Source organism: Dicentrarchus labrax, unplaced genomic scaffold (assembly GCF_905237075.1).
Source record: "Dicentrarchus labrax unplaced genomic scaffold, dlabrax2021, whole genome shotgun sequence".
Classification (NCBI taxonomy): domain Eukaryota; kingdom Metazoa; phylum Chordata; class Actinopteri; family Moronidae; genus Dicentrarchus; species Dicentrarchus labrax.
The window spans coordinates 25234875-25255814 of record NW_026136706.1 but is presented as its reverse complement, the minus strand read 5'-3'; the positions used below and the strand labels follow the sequence as shown (position 1 = coordinate 25255814).

The following is a 20940-nucleotide window of genomic DNA, read 5'->3' as shown; positions in this document are numbered from 1 at the left end:
CAGTACATATACAATGAAGCTGTGTTTCTTGATTCCTGGTGTGTTGGAATTCATTAATAATGTCACAACAGTAAAAATTGAGAGTCCATTTTGAGAGTAAATAATGGCCTAGCATTCTGCCCTCCTCTGTATTTAGTCTTGAGCCGGATGAAATGTTGTCTCATGTCATCAGCTGCCCTCCACTGTATAAATGCACTCATGGAATGATCCCTGGAGCTAACTGTCTTAACACACCAAGTGACAGCATTTGTTGCAGTTACAGGGGAGACTGTAAGCAGTTTCTAAGTACAGGAGCGGGTTAGTTGTGTCGGGACTGTGGGTCTTAGCCTAAACACATTGGTCAGAACCAAAGCAAACAGACGTAAGCATCTTAAAGACCAAATACAGATCTGCGACCACTTCACCTCATAAGCCACAGTGAAGATTACACGGTCATGTGACCTGACCTGAGGATGGTCTTAGAGCTTAATGTTCAAACTGTGTGTACTTAACTGTCTAAAACTGATGTCCAAATGTATGTTCACAGACTGCAGTGGAGTGCAGCACATTTAGCATTGGTGCAGTGCTACTGAAACACATATGTGTGGACAACAACACACAAAGCAATGTTTCACTTTGGTACACCATTGGGATAAATAGCTTCCAGGTCATGCAGCAAATATTCAGAGACTGATTTCACTAAACACTGGTAAGAGCCATGGTCAAATACAACTGACCCGTGAAAATATGATAATACCATGGTCTGGTGTGTTTTTGTTTTTGTGTTTGACCTTCAGACAAGGGTTTCAGTTCAGAAACCTGTATTCAGTCTCACCAGGATCTGTCAGTTTGGTTGTGGTCTTAATAATGGACTCATAGGAGGAGAGAGTGATCACCTTGAGGGGAGTCCTGGGTAATGGCAGATGCAGTGGTGGGAGGAGGATTCAAAGCCCAGTGCAAGTTTCTCCTGAGCTCCTGCTGGTCCTCCGTATGGACTAGTTCATACACACTCTGGTGCATGACATCCGTCTGAGGAAAAATAACGAGAGTAAAGGATAAAACAAGTTATTTGCAAGTAAAGACATAGAGGATGTAGGCAAAATTATACACCTGAAAAAGAACCAGCATCCAAAAGTCAGTCATAATGTATCTAATATTATATAATGTGCATGAATAGTTTTAGTTTGTGACTGCTACCCCTCTTCATTAATGCAGTTTGCCATTCATTGTCTCAGTGACCAGACTGTTCCCTTTACACTGGTGATGCTGTAGTGTGAAAGTTGTCACAGCGTGGATAACGTGAGTTATTTCTTTGAGCAACAAATGCAAGCTACAATAGGTTCAACTGTGTGAACAAAGCCCGTGTAGGTTTGCTGTCGTCACAAGCTGTCTTTGTAGGTCATTGCAAATGTTTTCATAGTTGTAACTAGGGTGTTGCTACATGGCTGCTAAGGTATTGCTAAAAGGTTGCCTATTGATTGTTAGGGTGTTTGGTGTGGTTGCTAAGAGAGAATTTGGGGTGTTGCAAGGTGAGGTTCTGGGTGGTTGCTTAAAATACCTGGATATGGGACTCTAATGTTTTTGCAGTCATAGGGATAGTGCTATTAGTGGAAGTAGTTGTAGCAGAAGTACACACATATGCCCAGCATTGTGTATGTGGCTCCAGCAGTGTGTATGTAGTGTGTGCTTCCTCAAAACATTGTGTTCAAAAGCAAATTTCACTTTTAGATCGTTCCTAAAAGTCACAGGTGCACTCAGCTGTCCAAAGCGTCTCAGTGTGTTCTGCTCAGCTGAGCTGTGAGGCAGGGATGTGTTGCTCCCTGCAGCCCACTGCTGTGCCTGGTGGTTTGTAAAAAGGCCAAGCTATAAATAGGTCAGGTCTTTTTGCTCTTGTTTGAGCCTCTGACTCTGCACCATGCAGGGAGAAGACCGCTGGATCAAACAAGACCCCTGAGCCGCTCCCAGCAGATGTTGCACGCAAGCCATCCATCCAGACCTATCTATCAACTGCTAAAACAAAGGCCTGAGATCTCTATTTAACAAATGTGCCTCTATAGATTTGCACCCCTCTGTGTCTACCTATGCACCTGAAATGTAAGCAAGAATAAATAAGAAAGATTAAATTAAATCATGGCTAGGTTAGGATAAACAAGATGGGTTAAAATGACAGGAAGTTCCCCCCTATGCCGTTTTTATATCCGATTGTTGTCATTGTTGAAGAGAGTGCTGGGTAATCATTGGATGGTGATTAGAAGTCAAAAGGGTATAGAGAAAGACTGCTACAATACCTGGTGGAAGCCCAAGTAGTCTTGGATGGTGTGAGAGGAGTAGAAGATGGTTCCACTGGCAGTGATAACCAGGACGAAACCGTTGAGAGCCTGTAGGTCAGACAAGGCAAGCCCACAAACAGTTAGCAGAGTCATCTTGCTATGATTTAGCACAATTAGCTCTCATTGTGTGGGAGCCTTTAGTTAAGAACCACAGTGTCATCACCAAATGTTCTCCCTGACTCCCAAAGACCAAAATGTTGGATATGAAGGGGAGGTTTGCAAGTGATCCTGAAAAATGCCACTTATTTCGAGCTATTTAAAAAGGCGGAGATGGCCAGCTCTGTGTATCCCACCGAACTACCCTCTGCAATATACAATATACTGAACACTGTTTTCACTTTTTCCAAATCATGGACTTTGGCTTTGGTGTATTTCCACCACTGACATTAGAGTTGGCCTTATATTTGAATCATAGATGGCCACACAATGTTCGTCACTGATCCAACACAGCAAATGTCAGCTCACCACAGTCTCACACTCACTAGGTAACATTTTACACCAGCTGTGCCCTCATATTTCACAATTAGGCTGTTGTGCTGGAATTTTTTTTCCCACTCAGATTACTTACGTAAACCTAGGTGTGTATTTTGTTTGAAAACCAACTCTTGGTAGTGTAAATTGCATTTCCACTTTGAACTTTCAGTAGTGTGACAGTGATATTTCTGGCGTCTAGTAAATTTGTTGCAGAGTTGCTAGCCAAATTCCCATATTTACATTCATACAACATAAATGATACATACACACACAGTGATGTCAATTGTACGTGCAATGAACACTACCTTTCTAAAATATTAATATTCTGTCAAAGATTTGAACTGTTAGGTATGGGCTGTGGCCAAATTAAAGTAGTAAATTTGCCCGAAAGTGCTGTCCTGTATTGTCAAGAAAAACTCCTGGAAAGGTCCTGAACAATTATTTGTTAAAAAAAGAGTGGGAACTCTGACATTACACCTAGCAAAAACCAATGCAGTCAAATCCCTATGTTAAGGTTATACTGGTTGTACATAATGAAACAGTTTGAGAGAGGTGCTGATTCTATTTTATAGATCATCTTGGAGGATGTAGTTTGTGTATTGTGCTACACTGACAGGTGTTTTCATGATTTTAATAATAGGCTAAATGACAGAGACACCTCTCTGTATAATGCAATACAGTGGGGCAGTTGTTGCCTTTTATTGGGCACAAAAGTCTGCATCCAATACAGATAAGGTGGCGCTATCACAAACTTCAGGCCAGTAAAACAGTAAAGCACAGACTTTTATAATGCAGCAATGTAAAGATAAAAATTAACATCTCTATGATTTTATATATTTGTAGATTATATATATATATATATATATATATATATATATATGTATAAAGATCCATATACATATATAATGTGAACACTGTCAGCCCTTCCCTTTCATAACTATTTTAATGACGTGAATTATTTAATGTCTTCTATTTCTGTAAAAGGAAAAAAACAAGGTTTTGTGATAGATGGTAGTAGATGGCAACAGTACAGTAAAATAATTGCTTGGAAAATCTAGGAAAGGAAAGGAAAGAAAAGGAAAGGAGGAGACTAGACTAGACAGGAAAATGAGGAAGCATGTTAAGTGAAATGGAGCACACTCATTGTTTCTCTTCAAAGGGGAACAGCTGGTCCAACATTTCCACCTCACTAAACGGCACACGTGCCCTCCCCCGGTACAGGAACGCTTCGTAAACAAACACACAAACAGACATGACATTGTACCAACAAACACTAACGTGCACACACACAACTTTCCTCACGCAGCCACAAACATCCGTACAAGCACAGTCCTCTCTTTCCCAAATCAGCCCACAGGGTGCAGGAATGACTAATGCTGGAGACACCATGTTATTCTTCCTGACAATACACCAGTGATTCACCACAATTATCTGCCACGCTTCCTCCAACAAGTAAACATAAACACCCAAATGTCAACCAAACAGACGCTGAACTCTGTAGCAAGAGCGACTAAAAAACCCAAAGCACTCATTTAACCTCTGGTGTAATTTCCCACATGGTTTGTTCAAATTCAGGAAAACTGCAAAATGCTCTGTTGCTGCTGGAACCCGTCGGGATGTGAAAGGCTGTGCAGCCGTCAGAAATTAGGCCATAACAGCAGATCGTCTACTCATGTGTACTCATTAACCTCCCAGCTGCAAATGATTGAATTCAGTCATGAGTATGAGCAAAAGAAGAGCGACGGCTTACACATTTAGCACTGAAATAGAAAGAGAGAATAAATATGGAGGACGGTCTACATGGTTAGAGCTGGTTGTTGTCAGTTACTGTCAGAAAGGACCAATTTTGCTTGTGGTCGATTTCAATCATGACTAAAAAGTAAAAGCACAATTAAGACATTCTGCCATGTTTCTTCCATTCTCTGAGTTTGAATAATTGATAACCTCACAGCTCCTCTATAATTCACCACCGTCTGATGCGAAGAACAGCAAAGAAGCCGGCTCAGTCTGGGGGTTCCGAAATAAACCTCACATTCCTCAGCCTGTCCATCTCCCCTCTCATCCCGACGATTAGGAGGAGGTGGAGGAGGAGGAGGAGGAGGCCCCCTGTGGAAAACTCTCCCTCTTTTTCTCCAAATGAGCTTTCATTTCTCATTACTAACAAGCTGGGGAAATGTAGGCTTATCATAATAATGAAACCTCCCCGGTAGGGTCGGGGTATGGCGGGCAGCCTGTTTCCTCTCCCCTCCTGGAATGCCAGTGTAATGCACATTGGGAGGAACTGGACTGGAAAATCAATGACTCCAGCAGATCCCAAAAAGATCTGGCAGCCAGCGGGCTCGCTCTCCACTCAATCACACATACAGTACAGAGGGCACAAAGCCGCCATGAACCAGGAGGGATTTTTTTTTACCCCCGCTTTTACTGGAAAAGAAAACAGGTCTGTTGATTGCCTTTTCTTAAAAGGCTAAGCCGTGACCTGAAATTCTAAAAATGCAAACAATTTCAAACAGAAAAATGCTTTATAAAGATGATTTAGCGGGGGTGGGACACAATAGCACAGGGGTCTGGTTATCTTCCTCCAGAAAAAGATATGAAAAAGAACATTCGCATCCCTTTTCCTGCATTTCTGTCACATTTAGGGACTACAGCAGAGGTCTTCAACAGGCAGCCCGTGAAAGCATCCCATCCAGGCTGCACAATGACCACTGATGAACCTATTTCAGTATTTGTGGATACAGTATTACACACTGGGTATCTGTACCAAAATTCCCAGAGAAAGGTAGTATTAAGTTCTGCTAATGCAAACACAGCTTCACATTAAAAGCATTTCTCATCCAAAATATGTCTACCAAAGAAGACAACGGGCATTTTGGACATTCTTTGAGAGCGTATCGGTTTGAAATACTGCAGGTAGTAATGGACCAGTAAAGTGCAGCCACAGTGAGCTGTTAGATGAAGAGCTGCAGGCACACACCTTTAACCTCTCAGCCAGGTAACCAAAGTCACTTTCACTGTCGCTGTTCAGACTCATGCTGTGTGCAGGATAAAAACAGATCACAGTTGCTCACAGAATGATGGAAAAAAGACCAATTATTGTTCGACTATTCTATTAAAACCACAATCATTAGTTTTTTGCCCCCAGTATTCTTTGACCCATAGTATTGAACCACATTTACCACCAGTAACTACAGCTGTCACATGCACAATACCGGTGAAGCTGCATAATAGCATCAAAACCGGTTGAAGTGGATCTATATTTCCTGCTTTCTGCAGTTATGTTTCCAGAATTACAGATCTGCACCATCACTCCTTAGTGAGCTGCCTCCTTGGTGGAGGTCTGAGAGCATTTTCTAGTCTAACAAGTATCTTGTTATCATTATGAATATGTTTTTAGTCCTTTTACACTGATATACACCAATCAGCCAACACTGTATGGCACCCTGGTGCTCAAAATGTTCTGCAGCCCCATACCAACAAACTGTGATGCACTGTGTGTATTGACACCTTTCTATCAGAACCAGCATTAACTGTTTCAGCAGTTGGAGCTACAGTAGCTCGTCTGTTGGATCGGACCACACGAGCCAGCCTTTGCTCCCCACGTGCATCAATGAGCCTTGGCAGTCCATGTCCCTGTCTCTGGTTCTTTTCCTTCCTTGGACCACTTTAGATAGATACTGACCACTGCAGACCGGGAACACCCCACTTACCTTTTTGAAAGTAAGCGGCCAGGCCCAAACCAGACCAAAATCACATGAGATTATGTGGACAATGGTGTCCACACATTTGGCCGCTGTATGTATCAGGTTAGAGGTGAACCAGGAAAAGTTTGGATGAAAATCAACATCCACTCTCATTTTCCCCTTTAATCAAAAATGGTGACTGGTTTTTAACCTGTGAAGTCTTCTCATGTTGTTGGACTAAATTTTTTGGACATTATTGGAACTATGCTAAGTCACTCTCCTGTTGAGTTAAATGAGAAGATTGACACCGCCCTTATGTCTGCATGGTAAATATGAAGCCAGCTTAGGATGAAGGCTGGGAAAAAAGAGGGGAAATGCTTTCTATGTCCAAAATTTTGAAAAAAATCTGACAACAGGGACTTCCTGGAGTCCTGTCATCCTTTGTCAGTTTTGCACATTCGTAAAGGTAACAAATAGCTAGCTAGCTCTTCACCTGTCGTTAGCTTAGCTTATGCTTATGCTAAGCTAACCATCTGCTGGCTGTAATTTAATATTTACCACACAGATATACGTGGAATTGATTTTCCCATCTTACTCTCAGCAAAAAGTGAATAAAGTATTTCCCAAAAGGTTCAACTATTAAACTAAATATGACCACCATTGATGGGAATGATGTCCAAAACGACAGAAATATGACCTAAGCAGCACAAATTAGGGATGTCCCGATACGATCGGTACCAGCTCTATTATATTTTATTGAGCCTATCCGATGCTACTTGATGTAATGCAGTGCTATTTAATTGTCACACATATACTGTATATTTGAATGATTTTAATGACTGAAGTGTGCAATGTGCACTGTGTTATCTATCGGATCGGGACTCTGGATTGACAGATACTCAATATTAAATGACTCGGATCGGACCGGGGAATAGAAAAACTAGCTTGGGACATCCCTAGTGAAAATACAAACAACAAGCACATTTTGAAGACTATTGGGTAGAAATCTGCTCTTTAAATAACAAAGCATCCTTGAAGTGTCACATTTCTGTTCAGAAGAATCCATATTTAGGCAGGAATTCTTTTGGACAAATGTATCCCGGCAAAAAAAGGAGAGTAATGTTTCAGGAGGGCACGCGGGAGTCTGTCAGACTTATTGAGTCGTAAGCTGCCCTGAGCTTCTGAGCCTCTGTCATTGGCCTAAATAGATTTTGGGCACTTGTCAGGAAGAGAGAGCTGTCCAGACAAACAAATTAAATCAGTGCAGTTACCCATCAACAGCGGCTGTCCCTCAAAACATATCGAACATATTGACCATGGCGGTTTGCCTGTTTGGAAACTGAAGTGTTTGACTTGGCAGCCATCTCAGACATTGAACATAAAATCAATGAAAGAGTTGATAAAGATAAAATATATTGTGAATAGAAACAGATTGAAGGAAAACAACAATAAATACGGCTTTAATACCGACCTGCAGCAAAAGATCGCCTTCAGGAATCTTGCTCTCCACTGCTCCTCCTGTTTTGCTGTCGTCATCATTCGCACCGGCTGAAGTCGCTCCGTTCCGACTGTTCAGGGTGACTGTGGAGAGGGACAGACAGGGAGGAAGGGTGGTGGTGGAGGTGGGGAGAGGCAGACAGGTTTTAGTCCAGTGATAATGTTTGCAAAGCACTGCTGTGACTGTCAGACTGCCTTATGTTTAGTCCGCTAAAGATGCTGCATGCACGCCCGATCCCAGCTCATCAAACATTCATTACCTGCAATCTGAAAGTCTAATTCAACCAAACTCAACCTTTTATTTTGTCTAACCTGCTCACATCATGATTTATAAGACATCAGCACACATACACCACAACAGAAAAACACAATTGTTGTTTTTTCAGTCTCCTGAGAAGCTCTGTGTACAGTGCTATACAGCTTCAAGACTGCAGTGTATATGCTCAGACTGACTGAAGTGAGGGGGTATTAGTCTTCGTAACATGAAATATCAGGAAATGTAGTGGTGTTGAGGATCTTAAACAATTTTGAGAATCAGTGAATCATTTGGACTGTTGATTGAACAAAACAAGTCATGTGAAGACGTTTTAGGCAATTCTGAGACATTTAGATGTTTTTAGACCAAACAATCAATGAATAGAGAGAATAATCAGCAGATTAATAAATAATGAAATAACTGCTTGGTGCAGCCCAAAGAAACCCCACCTCTCTTAACCCTAATGCCTTGTATGGGGTCAAAAAGCATTAAACATGCAATATAATGGATTTTCATATTCTCTCTATTTATGATTGGGCATTGTGTGAACCTATAATCTTTTGTTGGAGTAATTTACTTGTTCTTCATTAGAAAAAATCTTTACGGACTTTTAGAAACAAAAACTTCTGCATTTCAAGAATTGAATTCACCGTGAGCTGCGAACCCAGTTTTCATTATTTGGGTGCTTGAAAATTAAATAGGTGCAACTGAAAACATTTAATGATTAACCGTTTTTGACTTTTTTTGTTTCTAAAACAATTGTTTCTAAAGAAGAAAATAATTAATTATCTTTAGTTTATTTCAAAACTTAACAGATTTTGATTTATAACTAATTAAATTAAATTACTTAAATTATGAGTTTTCTCAACTTTTGTTTTAACAGTGAATACTCAAATGTGTAACTCCCCCCCCACAGATATAATATATCAATTTAATCAATTTCTACTAATTGGGTTTTAATGAGGTTAGAGGAAACTAAAATATATATTTGAAGGAAAATAATTGGCATATTTTTGAAATATTATTATATCTACACATACGTCAACATGTCAACAAAACACAAATCAATCAATTTAAGACTTCAGGAAAGAATAAGGCCAAACATTCATTCAGGTGTGTTTGTGTGTGCAAGAAAGAGAACCGAGCTGTTGGATAAAAGCTTCCTGTCTTTGCCAGCGATGCATTGTTTGCAAGATTGAGTGAGATGAGGTGACAGTTCCTTCTGGTGTCACTGTGTTTGCACTTTACTGCTTGCTCAGCTCAGCTCAGCTCAATCCCCCCCGCACTCCCCTCTACCTCCCCTCTCCTTCTCCGGGATCTCAGCTGCTCATTGGCTGATGGGTCCAGCTGTTCTCCATCCTAATGGGATTCTCCTTTTTTTCCCAGAGTGACATCATAACTTTTTTTTCTTCCATTCATCCAGCTCTGATGCTCAAGGCGTGTGTGTGTGTGGAGGTAATTTGTTTGATTATGGCATTAAGAAAATGAGCAAGTGGCCCAACATGAAGTAAGATTATGTGTCTTTCTATAATAGTCTTTGTTTCATTTGACCTGTTTCTTTGACAATTACATTTTCTATTAACATAATGTTGTTAATTGTTGTTCATAAATAATAAGTATACAAATAATATATAATATTATATAATAGAATTAACATGTCCCAAATATTGATTTAATATCTGCTTGTAGTGACTACAGCATTATTCAGCTTTTATGGTTATGTTTAGGCACATGGCAGCAGTCTTGTTTTAATATAGAAAGTCTGCAGTGATTCAAAGCTCCAGTGTGTAACATTTAGGAGGATCTACTGACAAAAATTGAATATAATATTCATAGGTATATTTTCATTAGTGTGCAATCACCTGAAAATAAGAATAGTTGTATTTTAGTTACCTTAGAATTTTTATCTACAGAGGGAGCGGTTCCTCTTCTACACAGTGCGCCATGTTGAGGCGCCATGTTTCTACAGTAGCCCAGAACAGACAAACCAAACACTGACTGTAGATAGGGCCTTTAGCATTTCTTTTATGCATTTTGCGGCCACTGCAGTTGTTCCTTTGAGCTTAGACTGGAAGGTGAAGTGAGGGACTTGCAATCTACACTGCTAGTAAATCCTACACACTGGACCTTTGATACAGAGAGAGTCTGCAAGGACTTGAGACACAACGTGTTTAATAACGTCTAACTGAAACCAGGATCTTTTGCTCACCTTAACCAAAGTGCTGAAGAGTTGGTCATGTGACCTGTGATATGTCCCACATTTTTGGAAGGGGGATTGTGGCATGGTGGACTGAGTGAAAACCTATATATATATATATATATATATATATATATATATATTTTTTTTTTTTTAAATATAAACATATTTTATGTCTAAACTAGAAATAGAGTCACAATAATACAAGAAAGCAAGTTTTCTTAAGGATTCTATTTGTCACATTTCACCTGTTCTAGGTAGTTCGTATTAAGGTTTTACATGATGTATCTTCAAACGAACATAGCACAGGACACTTTGATTGAAAATACAGCATGTAATGTCCTAGGCAGGACAAGGATGGGACTCAATATGGCTTTGTACATACATGTAGCTCTTATCTGAGTAGACAACTTTGAGTATTTGGACTGTCAGTCAGACTAAAAAGCTATTTGAAGACATACAACTGTATAATAGACAATTTCAAGAATTTTTGACTGTCTGAAAACATCAATAGCTGACAATAGATTATCATTTGATCAATGATGATAGGATAAACTGACATTATCAATCGCTTGTTATTTCCATAAAGTGAGACTGTGAGCTGTGGTGATGTCATGAGAAAGAGACCAGTGGTCAAGCACATTAATCTCTGACCCCTGCAGGAGCACTGTGCTGCGACCCACGATGACCTTTAACCCTGACGGTGATGTATGACATGATTGGGTGACTGGGTTCTGGGTCAGGTCTTTTGTTGTCTGCAAATGGGGTTAACAAGGACTCCATCTGAGGGGCGGGCCGGTGTTAGGAGTGTCAGAGCAGACACTGGATAGCATATGGGCTTTGTGTGGGGAGTCCGACGTGGCTTCTACCATCACACGAGACAGAGCTTTGCTTGGACACCCCTGACCTTATTCCCATACAGACATGCTGGATCGACTTCTAGAGGGTCACTAAGAACAATGTGTGACATAATCCAACATACTGGTGGGGAAATGGCGTTGGCAATGCGTCGCGTATGTTAGATACGCTAGAGTGTGGCGTTCTTGTCACAAAGAAATGCAGGAGCGACTCACAGCTGGAACGAAATGACAACAGCCTGACACAGCTTCTATACCCATGGCATCGTCCCTCCAGTCTAACGCCAACTAGTGCTGAAACCTAAGTCAATTAACATATTGGTCAATAAGATTACCATAAAATGATCCCACAACAATACTCATAATGGCATTATGTCATTTATCAAGCAATATACCAATAACCAATACCAATAATTTGCTGGTGTACTTTCTTAAATGCACCATTGGTCAGATAAAATGGGTAATTTGAAAGTAACCTCGGGCTCTGGGAAATAATAAAAGGCCTTTTTCACACTTTAGAGCCCTAAAAATAACTATAGTAAATAAGTAAAAAGGGCCCTTTTAAAAGTATTAACATAACTAATTTAGTAATAATCAGTTAGAAAATCATTTTAATTCAGCTTTGTTCAAGCTTTCCTATTTGAAATTTATTCAAAGGAGTTTATTCCTGCCTGCACCCATTAATGTTATAGTATGTACATTTTTTGGTTAAAAATGCATTGTCAACATGTCAAGTGCAAACTGTGTATTTTATGGTAGCCTAGTAACATGTAGTATCGATATAATGCCAAAGTTGTTGCCTTCATGTCAAATTTGTAAGGAAGACCAAAGAGGTCAAATAGTTATGTAACTCCCTTTTTTTGTTTTCATTTCTGATCAAAAAATAATCTCATCTCATTTTCATAACGTTTTCCTCACTTGTGATCCCAAAACAATTACTTCTTGGTCACAAAATCCCCAAATTATTACTTTGTGATTGTGATGTAACAAGCTTTTTATGTTTATAAAAACATTTGTGGGACTTTGGGGTGATCATTATCAGAAATAAATCAGAAATGTATACATGTGTTGTCTGTTATGTGACTGTTCCCTACCACAGACAACAGGCAGATGTTTTTTATCTTGTGATCCAAAAACACAGCTTTGGTTCATGTAAAGATCAAACTGTTTTATCATCTCCAGAAAACAAAGATTATTGTGACTGTGGGATAATTGTTTCCTGATCATGAGAAAGGGCTGTAACGCTAAGATCATAGGAAAATCCTCGACACATACAGCGCTCTCAAATCATCTGTGTTTATTCTTTGAAAACATTTTGGGGCACTATCTTTATGTCAGGATCTGTGTTGTTTGTCCTTTGTTTACACATCAGAAACCACAGGTACGCAGCAGCGTCAGCAGCATAATCCTACCAGAAAAAAAAGTGGGCCAACACAAAGCCTCTTGAATGGCCAGAGGAGGACAAAGAGCAGCTCTTGTTATCAAGCTTCACTAGGCACAAGTGTACATAATGAAAAATTTACATTCCACTGCCATCACATACATGTGGCATAATAGCACTCCAGCAATCACCCAGAGGCGTTTCCAGTGAATTGAATAGAACAGCTTGGCTTTCCCAAACATGTTTGTCTTCGCATAATGGAGCTCCAAACTTACTAAACCACAAACAGTGGAGGGTGTAGAGTAGTAGTAGAGTCCAAAAACTCCCATAAAAAATGACTCAAATAAAATTATATCATTTTATGCAGGTCCATGCCAAGTTTTAAGTCTTTGGTTAAAGGACCAGTCTGTGGGATTTAATGGCATCTAGATCGCAACTAACTGAACATCACTGGCGTCTGTATTTGACGACCTGCAAATGAGAACAGGCTGTGAAGCGTGTAGGAAAAACTATGGTGGCTGCGAAACTCGCAAAAAAACTTGACAGTTCCTATCTAGAACCAGTGTTTGGTTTGTTCACTCTGGGCTACTGTAGAAACATTGGCTCTATGGAAGACAACCCTCGGTGTCTGTAGATAAAAACAGCTCATTCTAAGGTAACAAAAACACAACCATCCTTATTTTCAGGTTATTCTATTTCTGCCAATAGATCCTCTGAAATGTTACACACTGGACCTTTAAAAGTCTGAGTCAAGTCTCTTTTTGGAATAATAAGTGTTAGATCGGGTTATAAATATCAACTGTGCAACATGGTTGTTTCTAGGGAATGCACTTTATACAGTTTAGAGCCAACCTTTGTTCTGCAGAGACTAAATGTGCTTTCACTTCGACATTAATGGAAAGTGAAAGTGTTTCTGCCAGCTTGTGAAAGGGTAATGCAGGCTGCTTTCAAACACAGTCACCAGTGGTATATCATTCAGTTACATTAGTAGAAAAACCAAAACCTTAAATTTAAAAGGTATTGGCCGGATTTTCTCAATTTTTGCATTTGCCCAGCTCATTAATATCTGGCAGAAGTGGTACTTCTCATCATATTCAGCTTATATCTGCACGTTGTGTGACTTTGTGGTGACTTAATTTTAACAACATCAAGGGACAGAATCAGAATCATTCCAGTCCACAGCTGAGATGAACAAAAATAAGCTTCAAGGCTCAACCTCGCGTGAAATGACATGTTAGTGTCGCTGTCACTTCAAATTATTTCCTCAAACTTTCAGAGAAATCCTGACCCCAGTACTGGAGATGGTGTGGTTCTTCCTCACATGTCTGCTCCAGTATTTGATAGATCAAACCTGACAAACAACATATTTCAGCTGCCATTGGAGGCATTTGTTCACGCATTGTGTGTGTCTATAGAAGGTAGTGATGCAGCTGGAACCAAGAGGTTTATTATAATATTAATTTCCACTAATAAGTACTCAAGACAAGTTCAAGTTCAAGTCACATGACAGTTCAGCAATTTCAAAACGTGAAATTTTTGGGTTACAGCATTAGAAAACAACTTTAACAGATGTTTAACATCTTACATGACATTCATGGTAACCCTCCCATGCATAAAACCAGACGTTGCTGAATGCTGTAGTTTCTTCCCAAATCATTTATACTAAATTGTGGGACCAATATTTCAGAAGGAAAGCTTTGTCAGTTGCCCCTCTTAGTTAGCATTTAGCATACTTACATTACTTACCCAGCCCAGATCAACAATGTCAGTGGTGACTTTAAGTATGTCTTCACTATTTTAATATTTAACCCAAACTATGATCTTACCCTGGCCTTAACCAAAAGAACACAGCACTTGTGGGACTGAAAAAACATGGCCTGTAATCATAATCCAGGCAAAGCCTTTTTTTATGCCTAGTAAATAAAAGTCTTTCGGAGACCGGGTTTCAGAACTGTATAGACCCGCCAAACCAAATGAACTCCAGTTGTCAACACTTTTAGAGGACAAATATTTCTGTCCCGGGACTGTGACCCAGAGGCCAACTTGGCTCTGGTCCCGGCCTTCATCATGGACCTTCCAGCATAAAGCTTTCTGACACCACTCCACAGAGAGCCAGACCTGGGCCGGGTATGCTGGGGTTTATCTCACAGAGGGCTTTACTTCACTGGAAGCCCAAAAAACATTCAGCACACTGCAAATATTTATCAAATATTTGACCACTTTCAATTTGTCCCATCATGCTATTTACAACAGGATTAGCGGGGATGTTCTGTGCTTGTGCCGCTTCAATTTCCTGCCCAATCCCTACATGGCATCCGGCAACTTTCCAAAGCGTTGTAACAGGCTGCCATGTACCCTTGATAACAAAGAAAACCCCACACACATGACACTGCCAACAGAGACTTAACAAAGTGTTTGCAACCAATAACAGGACATTTTAGGATAAAATGTTACACCGAAGAGCTGCCGTTAAAACACCATCTCTCGTCGGCCATTACTGAGATATTTTTAGACAGAGTTGTGTAGACAAGCTGCAGTTATGCAGTGTTAGTAATAGTAGTGGTGGTATGGAATATATTAATTTATTCATGAATTAACTTAAAAATAATAATAAAATATAATATATTATAATATAACCCTCTGTTTGCATTCACATGAAGTGACTGAGTAGTTAATATAGTTCTCAAAATTAACTTTGTTAACACTACAATTAGCGTGTCACTAGGTCACATGGGATAACAAAAACAGGAGTCTGAATCATGAAACTGCTATATTTGGACAGCATTAACCAAGCGTATTAAGCCTGAGTTGGGGGGGGCACGGTGACAGAGACCAGTGGTGTTGGACATCCTCAGCCACTGTGTTAATGCTGACGATTAGAGGACACGCCCCACCCACATGGCCCATACTGGTTACGTAGAGGAAGGAGGAGGTGGCGCTGCAGTTTGTTTTGGATCCATGCCAGGAGCAATGCAGACCGCAGGCAGCGAGGACGGGAGCAGAATAGAGAATTACTTTTACTTTCACGGCTGATCAGTTGCTTGTGACCACCAAACACATCACACTTCATTTCTCTAACAGAGTATGTTTGCATGCACTCTTGTCTTGTCTCTGCTTATCCTGCTTTAATCCATGTTTACACAGAGTAACCTGTTTTTGTTTACATAATTCAGACATTTTGACTTCTGTCCAGGTGTGTCTTAGACTACTACGACATCCCCGTGACTTTCTATCTGTGAGTTTGGTTTGGATTGTGAGCTTGTCCTCCACATACAGTCGTGTGCTGTGTAAATCAGTCCAAAAAACAGAGCGCTGCAGGGATGATGTATGTTTGTTGTCCAACCCCGAAGTTAGCATCGCCCTGATTTTTGCATTGGATTTTGGATTATTGCAGAAAATAAACTCTGTGGTGAACCAAACTTTATGGTACTTAGACATTTTGTTCAGTAAGATAATCTTCACAAATGAACCTAACCCTAACCCTAACCCATCACTTTTATGAGTTTTGAAGTGTCAATGCGATCACCAAAGTAAAAAGCTAATGGTAGGCTATACCACGGTTGCATGACTTCAGTGTCTCCACCACTGAACTTCCAACTTGTAATCAAATCTCATCATTAAAATCTACAAATAGGAAAGTATAACCACAAGGCTGTAATGAGTAGATAAGTTGTTACGTTTAATCCCACAGACAACCCCTGAAGTTTAATTTAGCCACTTGTTAGCAACCACCTTTTTCAAGACATGTAAAAGCTCCAAAATTCACATGATTTGATAGATTTTTGGACAAAATGTAAAAATCTCTTAAGCTTATGTTAACCACAGACCTTATTTCAGGCATCTAACCAAAAACCCATTTTAAACCCCCCATTGACTTGATTGATTGGGATTTCATGGGTTTTATTTCTGCAGCACTCTATAAAACTGCATTCCATTTTTTTGATACTTCTTTCCATTTTTCTCTATTACAGTGCAGCCTGAAGGCAAAATATATAACCTTTCTGATCTGTTTTGGGCTTCTGTATTGATACTGAATTTCAAATTAAAAACATGACAGCAACAAAAACATTCTGTTATGGATCCTACTCTGCATTAAGCACTACATGGCATCATGTGCAACAACAGAGACAGAACAAAACCATAGCATCCAACCTTCAAGTTAACAAGCTACACTTCACTTCTGCACAGGACAGAGAGGAGGAAACTTGAATGTGTGTGTCAGGACGTACACATGCAGCCACACACAGCGCAGTGCATGCATACAGTATGTGTACATGAGTGTGTTTTTGTGCTAATTATTCTACCAGAGTGTGAATGGCAGTGAGTAAATATAGAACATTTCAACTCCTTCACCCCCCAAACACCGCAGTAAATGAACACGCGATGCACACGTACCACCCCCACATCCACTAACATACACATGGATGCACGCAACACACATATAGAGGCTGAACATGAACACGCGGCCACTAATGCAGGGGGAAAGCACGCACCCTGTGCTGCTTTCGTGTCTCCCGAGGTTTCTAGATCACATGGTTGCATATTTGCTTATGAGAGGCAATCCAGAGAGGTGGGACTAAGAGGAGGAGGTGAGGAGTGATAGGATTTGGGCGGGGTAGGGTGGGGAGGGGTCACTACTGATTACCAGGTTTTCCCTTTGGTGGCCTGCATTCCTCGCTGTGCTGTATCGTGATCAGCGGGGGCTGGGGGGATGGGGTTAAGCCCTGTAGGGGAAGGACGGAGAGAAGGAAGGGCAGAGGGAGGGGAGGCAGGGTTTGTCATGAAGGGATGACCCAGTGCCGATCATGTAGCCCAGATAGCGCTGCCTCTCATTTGTGTGCAGATTGATGACCTACAGGAAGGAGGGGGAGGGGAGGCGGTATTGCAACTAACGAATCACCGCCGCCATTCAGAGCAAAACAGTGATGGCGATGATGATGATGATGATGATGTGTCACAAGACTTTCACAACAGCCACACAGGTTACATAACTGATCCTGGAGCAGCAGCAGCAGCGGCGGTGGTGGCGGGCTGTAGAAATGTTGTCCGACTGCAACTCTGACTCTGACTCTGATATTTCTGTGTGCCAATTCTATGCTTGCCGTATCATGGCAGTGATGTATGATGACATTAATTTCATTAACATTTCAGTTATTTGGCCTCATTTTCTTTCATGTACCAACATTCTATGCAGAAGTACCAACACTGAATTCATTTGCCAATACACAAAACTTACAGAACAGCCAAGTGACAACTTAGAGGAAGACAAGAGATATTTAATTGCTATTTAATTAGCCTACCATCAGAGCACACACTAACTTCATGTGTACAACAAACTACATTCTACTAGAGTCAGAATAGTGTTTTACATAATTCATTTTCTATATCCATGTCCTGTTCCAGTGGGAGTTGCATAATATGTGTGTGCTGTGTGGATCCATGTTTGCCATCTCTCTATTAATGGAAGACATTTCAAGCCGGTGCTTTTATAATAGATATAATGGTCTACCATATGGAAACTTGTGAAAGATTAATTTGTCCTCTACTGCTACATTGTTCCTCTGTTCGTAGTAATATGCAGCTTAAGGAGAAGTAGGAGCTGAAAGATTATATAATTACTATGTAGACTCAGTGGGAACATATTCACATTCCTTTCGTATTGTAAAAGCATTTTCTGAGGTTTTCACACCACAAAAGGGTGTACAAAGTATTCTGTGCTGAAGGCTGCCCTTTGTCAGCACAAAGCCCTACAAATTAGTATATAAGTTATATACATTAAGTTATATGGGTAGAAATGCAGTATAAAGGTTCTACAAAAAATAAATTCTGAGTGACCTGTTAAAGGACCACTTGCCTTCAAATTTTGTAGGAGAAACTACGGTGGCCTTGAAACATACAAAAAAAAAAAAGACCCTTTTTAGACCAAAACGTTACGCACTGAACCTTTAAACCTTTAATACACAGCTTTGGTCATGGAGTATGAAAAACATTTAGTCAAAACTGCAATAAGTGACTTTTTGGCCACTTTGGGGCAGTTTAAACAGACACACAGTAACAACAGTTACATACAGTATTATCACAAAGTTCACTGGAGAACATGCCAATTGTTGCCTATTTACACATGACACATAGCTTTAATGCAAACTGCGCTGAACCCTCTGGCTGTGTGTTGGCTTTGGGTGTAACATTGCAGGCTAGTGCCACAGTAGAGTGACTGCAGTCACAGGGATTATGTCTCCTAATCTCCATCTATATTTACAATAGAGTGTATCTGAAAGAGCTGCGGCCCACTTTAACAACAGCCATACTGCTATGATAAAAAAAAAGATTAATCATAATTTTATGTCCTGTCCACTGCAGGTTTAAACAGCGATCTATGAGCTACAGCATGATCTGAAGCAATATCTGACATGCATCTGTGAGAGTGCTGCTTATGCAACAGCAGTCACGTGATGGCAGGTTTCAGTTCTCGCAGCCTGCCTCTAAAACTCAGAGAACCTTTCCAGAAAAACAAGAGGAGAACCAGAAGGGATTAAGTGTGAATGAGGGGGGACAGGAAAAGGGACAATCAAGCCGTTTGGCTGCGGGCAATGGTGACTCTTCCAGGAAAGCCAGGAGAGCCCTTATTGGCTTAGTTGTGTCATCCAGGATCTTATCAGGGTTTTCTCCATCGTAAACACTGTAACAATTTCCCCACAGGACTAATCCACTATGGAGAATGATCACTGCTCATCTGCTGGAACTAACAACTGAAAGAAAACATAATGGCTATGCGCTCATGCACACTGTAGGGCATGTTTTGAGATAATATTGGACGCTGTGTTGCTTAGGGGATTTTTGGAAACATTGTTTAAAATATTTTGTTGACATATTGCTGAAGTCCTTGGCACGTTACCTCCACCAAATGACATAAAAACAAACTGGGGAGACACTCTTAAAAATATTACTGTTAACTTAAAGGTCCAGTGTGTAACATTTAGGAGGATTTAATGGCACAAATAAAATATAATATGCAAGACAAGTGTATAATTACCTTAATATAGGAATTGTGTTTTTATGAATAGATCCTGCGGTTTGTACAGGGATATAGAGGAGAGAGCAGCCTAATACTAATAAGCGTATCACTGATTCTCCACAGCACATTATGTGTGACAGTACTGACACTGCTGGAGGTACTGCGTGTGGCCAGCGCAGAACTGTTACAAAAGTTAGACAACCACCAGTAATGTGGTGTAAAGCTTTCAGCCCAGAGTGTAAATTAGAGCTGCAATGATTATTAACTGAGTAGTTGTCAACTATTAAATTAATTGCCAACTATTTTGATAATCAGTTGATCACTTTGAGTCATTTGAGTCTGATTTCAGCTTTTCAAATGTGAATATTTTCTGGTTTCTTCAGTCCTCTATGACAATAAACTGAAAATCTTTTTTTCAAGAAATTTTAGGACGTCAGTTTGGGCTTTGAGAAACACAATTTTCTGACATTTTATGGACCAAATAACTAACCATTTAATCAGGAAAATTATTAAATGTTTGAAAAATAATTGTTTGTTGCTGCCCTAGTGAAAATCTTGCAGAATGTGATGGCTTCACATCCGTCGCCTTACAACCTGGGGCTACAGCACCTTCAGGGACACAGAATCATTCATAGACAAATTTCCATATTTAACCCATCAACTGCCACAGTGCACACATGGAGCATAAATGATCCAAAAGGCAGACAGCAGCTGTGAAGATGGCTCTTATGGCTGAGAGCTGCCTCACACCCAGAGTGGGGTGATCCTGGTGTTATCGGTTTTAAGAGAGTTAACGCCCCTCTCTGCAGAGTGGCTGTGAGGGACGAGCCCATTGTGGCTCCTCACAATAACAAAGATGGCAGCTGCAGGGCTGGATAATACTGTCAGCCAGATTAACCTTGCTGTGCCTGGGCTTTGTTCAACTCCTACGACATGTTCAATTACATGCACAGTCGGACCGTGAGTGTTTGGATCAGACAATAAACTTCACCGAAATGACTTTTTTTTTTAGGAGAGATACAGTATCCTGGAACCAAAGGTCTCCGCGGCACAATGCAATTCTGATGCATTTGAATATTTTATGTCGGTGAGCCTCTCTCTGCGTTTAACAGTGCTTCTAAACATCCGAACAGAGCAGAGTGTTGAAGCAGTGGCAGCGTTCCCAGAGTGTACTGGAGCTCATCGCCCCACAGACCACCCACTATCGGATGGCTGTGACAAGCAGGCATCACTCTGTTTACAAACAACAATTTATGGCTGACCACAGAGGC

The 20940-nt window shown here is 40.5% G+C and overlaps 1 protein-coding gene across 1 annotated transcript in view; it reads right to left on the bottom strand.

The window, feature by feature from the left end:
• Positions 1-20940, bottom strand: part of LOC127365478 (aryl hydrocarbon receptor-like) — a 41043-nt gene that overhangs the window by 11444 nt on the left and 8659 nt on the right. The window contains exons 3-5 of the mRNA XM_051403588.1: positions 7938-8047; positions 2268-2357; positions 876-1008 (exon numbers count right to left, since the gene is read on the bottom strand). Coding sequence (XP_051259548.1) covers positions 876-1008; positions 2268-2357; positions 7938-8047 — 333 coding nt within the window. The remainder of the gene's footprint in view (positions 1-875; positions 1009-2267; positions 2358-7937; positions 8048-20940) is intronic.